Source organism: Mandrillus leucophaeus, unplaced genomic scaffold (assembly GCF_000951045.1).
Source record: "Mandrillus leucophaeus isolate KB7577 unplaced genomic scaffold, Mleu.le_1.0 Scaffold111, whole genome shotgun sequence".
Lineage (NCBI taxonomy): Eukaryota > Metazoa > Chordata > Mammalia > Primates > Cercopithecidae > Mandrillus > Mandrillus leucophaeus.
This window is the reverse complement of record NW_012099321.1, coordinates 3471440-3475764: the sequence shown is the minus strand read 5'-3', so window position 1 is coordinate 3475764 and position 4325 is coordinate 3471440. Positions and strand designations below refer to the sequence as shown.

The following is a 4325-nucleotide window of genomic DNA, read 5'->3' as shown; positions in this document are numbered from 1 at the left end:
TGTCTTTGACTTATTTTAATACTTAAGTTTTAATTACATTACATTTTAAAGAACCCAAAACAGTGCTCCAATTAAGTTCACAGTCCAATGAGATTTTGTATCTAGGTCAGATTCTTCTTGCATGTTTTGGAAAGACTTCCATCCATGAACTAATTCTTAATGTATTTCTTTCCAATCAGGCCCAGTGGGGCTGCATGAAGCTGTTTATTTTCAATAACTAGTTACTCCAATGTATTGCTTCTTGGGGGAAAATATGAGGACCTGGAACAAACCCAGGCAGAACGTGTGCCTCTTCCTAACTGACATTAGTGAAGGCAGTAACTGTATACATATTTACCTTAAAGTTGTTTAGAAAATAAATAGAGCCTGCTTTGAGAACGAACCAAATATATATCACAGAAAATAGTGGTTTTTGTTTCGTTTAGAATATGAGCATGGATTCTTACCCATGTTTTTAATTCTTAGATGAACAGCAAAGTACCTTTCAGGTGACACTTTATCATCAAGTTCTGCAATATAAAATCGGGGAGTGCAATCATGTCATCATTTATCTTCTCAGTAATACAGTTATGTGTTAAAAAATTGTTTTATTAGGCATATGTAAAATAAGAGATTGAAAAAATTTACGTCTATGTATATTTACTACAAAAGCCTGTGAGGTTGGTCTCATTTTCTGACTGTTAGCTTCATCATTTAATTCTTAATTTGTCTGCTTGCTAGAAACTGTCAGATTTTCTCACAGATGGTTTCATTTAGTGACTGCTGTAGTATTCAATTATCATAGCCTGAAACAGTTATATTTTCATTCTGTCCTCTATTCCATGTTTATTATGATCTAAGATGAATTAGATTCTGAAATACAAAGTGATATAAAACCTAGTACATTTGACCAAGAGGTGTTTGCCCAGGTTGACTACAGACTAAATGCTGATTTGAATGGGAGTGGTCATTCTTTATTACAGCATCAGTTTATTCTCAAAATGATTCCATTGACTACTAGAAATAAACTGTTATACCTTGAAAGATAATCTCAGTATTAAGTTTTGGGAGAAACATGACTTGTAGGATTGAAATTAGGTTTAGAATGTCATTGGGTAGTAGGTTCAGTATTATGATATTTTAGAACATATTTTCATGATATGTATTTTATAAATATGAAATATTTTTTCAAAGAAAGTACATCAGGTGATTAGGGCCTAATTTGTTTAGTCTGTGTTCACTATTTCATTAATTACTTAATTTTTTTAATGATGTGCAGTATTTTATGTTCTTAGAATCTGAATGAAAATTGCAAAATACAAAACTTTTTTTCCCTTCTGCCAACCTTGTAAATAGTGGTTTTTTGTTTTGTTTTGTTTTTGCCTTCTTGATCTAAAATTGCTTTCGTTTTCAGATGGTGGCCAGCAGAGATCTGCAACCCCAGGTCTGTGCCACTGAACATCCAGGGCCTTAAACATGACTTGGGGGACTTCCCTGTGTTCTTCTTTGGTTCTCATGACTACTACTGGGTACACCAGGGCAGAGTGTTCCCTTATGTTGAAGGAGACAAAAGCTTTGCTGAGGGGCAGACTAGTATTAACAAGACCTTCAAAAAAGGTAAGCTGGATGATGTTTACAATGACTCAAAACTACAACTCCGGTGTCGGTTTCTCAACATCTCCTCACCTCCCTAATATTTCTGATATTAGAGAATTTTCACTAGGCATTATGATCCTGTGTCCATAAGCTTCCAGTCACATTAGAACCAGGTTTGAAATACATTTCAATATTGTAGACTGTGCTGTGTATTTGAAAGGAATTTCTTCAGTGATCTTTCTATAAACACAGATTATTCTAGGAATAGTCTTTGTTTTTTTGTTTGTTTTTTTTTCTAGACAGGGTCTCACTCTGTTGCCCAGGCTGGAATGCAGTGGCATGATCACAGCTCACTGCAGCCCTCAACTCCAGGGTTCAAGCTATCCTCTTGCCTCAGCCTCCCGAGTAGCTGGGGCTACAGGTGCCTGCCATCATGCCCAGCTAATTTTTGCATTTTTTATAGAGATGGGGTTTCACCATGTTGTCCGGGCTGGTCTTGAACTCCTGGGTTCAAGCAATCTGCCCGCCTCAGCCTTCCAAAGTGCTGGGATTATAGCTCTAAGCCACCAACCCCAGCCTGAGAATAGTCTTTTTAATCAAGTGAAGTTCTTTTGCAACAGAAAAATAGTAAAGACTTCCCATGAAAAGCCTTACAGTTGCTTTTGCAGTGTTTGGCTTTCTGGTAAGGGTAAAATGAATTTAAATCTAGTATAAGGCAAAAAGCTGCTGTTAGGGTCACTTGGAGACCTCTGATCATTGAAGTAGAGCCTCTTCCCTGAGGCAACAGCATGCACAGAGCATAGTGTTCAATGAGTTATATCCTATTTCATTGTTACCCCATCCTGGTGGTAAACAGTAACTTCCAGAAAATAATTTTAAAAAGAAAAATCTCAGGCCAGATGCAAAGCATTGGGAAGGCAGTGTAAAACTACTATCCCATCAATTTTCCTTTGGTTTTTGGTATTTACATACTTTGTATCGTCTTATTGGCAGCACTGGAAGAAGCTGCAAAACGTTTCCAGGAATTGAAAGCACAAAGAGAGAGTAAAGAAGCCCTAGAGATTGAAAAAAACTCAAGAAAACCCCCTCCCTACAAACACATCAAAGTAAGTCTTTATCTCTGGCCTGGGATTGCCAAATAAAATAAGAAGCAAAGTAAGTCTTTACTATGAAAGCATTGGTATTTAATAGATGAGATGAAATGCATTACTCTCTAGTAGTTAAAGACCCTTTTTGACTTGTGCAAACTTTTGCTAATTATCACAGTCTTCTGTAAAACAGAGCTCCTGTTGGAAGCATCAAATGGGAGACGTAGCTATTGTGCTGTGAAAATTAGGCCTTTGATAAGTCCTCTCATACCTAGTAGCAACATGTCTTATGTGAAATGCTGTTCTCGTTCTACCAGGTTATCCTGCCACCAAATGAGAATATAGGTGTTTACTCCCTTTATTTTAGAGAACCCCCAAACAAGCATATTTTCTCTTGTTTTCAGTTATGAAATTTCCATCTAGTGAAAGTAGAAATACCAAGGATAAATAAGTGAAAATTCACATGAGGCTTTGATATTTTTGTGAACTAAATGACAAAAGGGATGATTATTAATTTCAGCTTACTCATCAGGAAAGATAAAGAACCTTTCTTGGAGTAGCACCACGAGGCAGTAGCATGGATATTTTAGATGTTCCTGTTCACATTGCCAGATGACTTACCTGCTGCCTCCCTCTTGCTTGTTATTTTGTTTTCTAGGCTAACAAAGTAATAGGAAAGGTGCAGATCCAGGTTGCTGACCTGTCAGAGATTCCCCGCTGTAACTGCAAGCCAGCTGATGAAAACCCTTGTGGCTTGGAATCAGAGTGCCTGAACAGAATGTTGCAGTACGAATGCCACCCACAGGTGTGCCCAGCTGGAGATCGTTGTCAGAACCAGTGCTTTACAAAGAGACTGTACCCTGATGCAGAGATCATCAAAACAGAGCGGAGAGGCTGGGGCCTCAGGACCAAAAGGAGCATTAAGAAGGTAGCATGGGATGGTGGTGGGGGGTGGAAGAGATCAGAACCTGGGCTTTTTAGGAATGCTTCAATAGGGAATAGTTCTAGGGATAAAATAAACAGGAATTTATGGTAAAATTTTAAAACTTCCTATGTTGAGAGTTTGGTACTTCTTGAGCAAAGAAGAGTAGTAGGAAGAAGGTGGTGATAAAATGTACTTAAACTTTGAGTGTCCAGTGGCTAGTCATAAAAAGGAGAGAGGGGACACTGGTAATTTCTATGTGAAATAGTTTTTACTTGTTTTTTTATTATTTTACTTTTATTTTCTTTTAAAGACAGGGTCCCCATTCTGTTACCCATGCTGGAGTACAGTGGCATGTTCATAGTTCACTCAAGCCTTGAACTCCTGGGCTCAAGAGATCCTCCCACTTCAGTCTTCCAAGTAGCTGGGTAGGGTCTCACTACATTGCTCAGGCTGGTCTCAAACTCCTGGACTCAAGTGATTCTCCTGTCTTGGCCCCCCAAAGTGCTGGGATTGTAAGCATGAGCCATTGTGTCCAACCTAAAATTACTCTTGACATTTTTCTACCTTTTAAAAAAAATTGGCTAGGCGCAGTGGCTCACGCCTGTAATCCCAGCACCTTGGGAGGCCAAGGAGGGCGGATCACGAGGTCAGGATATTGAGACCATCCTGGCTAACACGGTGAAACCCCATCTCTACTAAAAATACAAAACATTAGCCGGGCGTGGTGGCGGGTGCCT

General features: G+C 38.8%; 1 protein-coding gene across 1 annotated transcript in view; it reads left to right on the top strand.

The window, feature by feature from the left end:
• WHSC1L1 (Wolf-Hirschhorn syndrome candidate 1-like 1) overlaps positions 1 to 4325 on the top strand; it is a 125391-nt gene that overhangs the window by 96041 nt on the left and 25025 nt on the right. Inside the window, exons 18-19 of the mRNA XM_011993227.1 lie at positions 2569 to 2681; positions 3322 to 3591. Coding sequence (XP_011848617.1) covers positions 2569 to 2681; positions 3322 to 3591 — 383 coding nt within the window. The remainder of the gene's footprint in view (positions 1 to 2568; positions 2682 to 3321; positions 3592 to 4325) is intronic.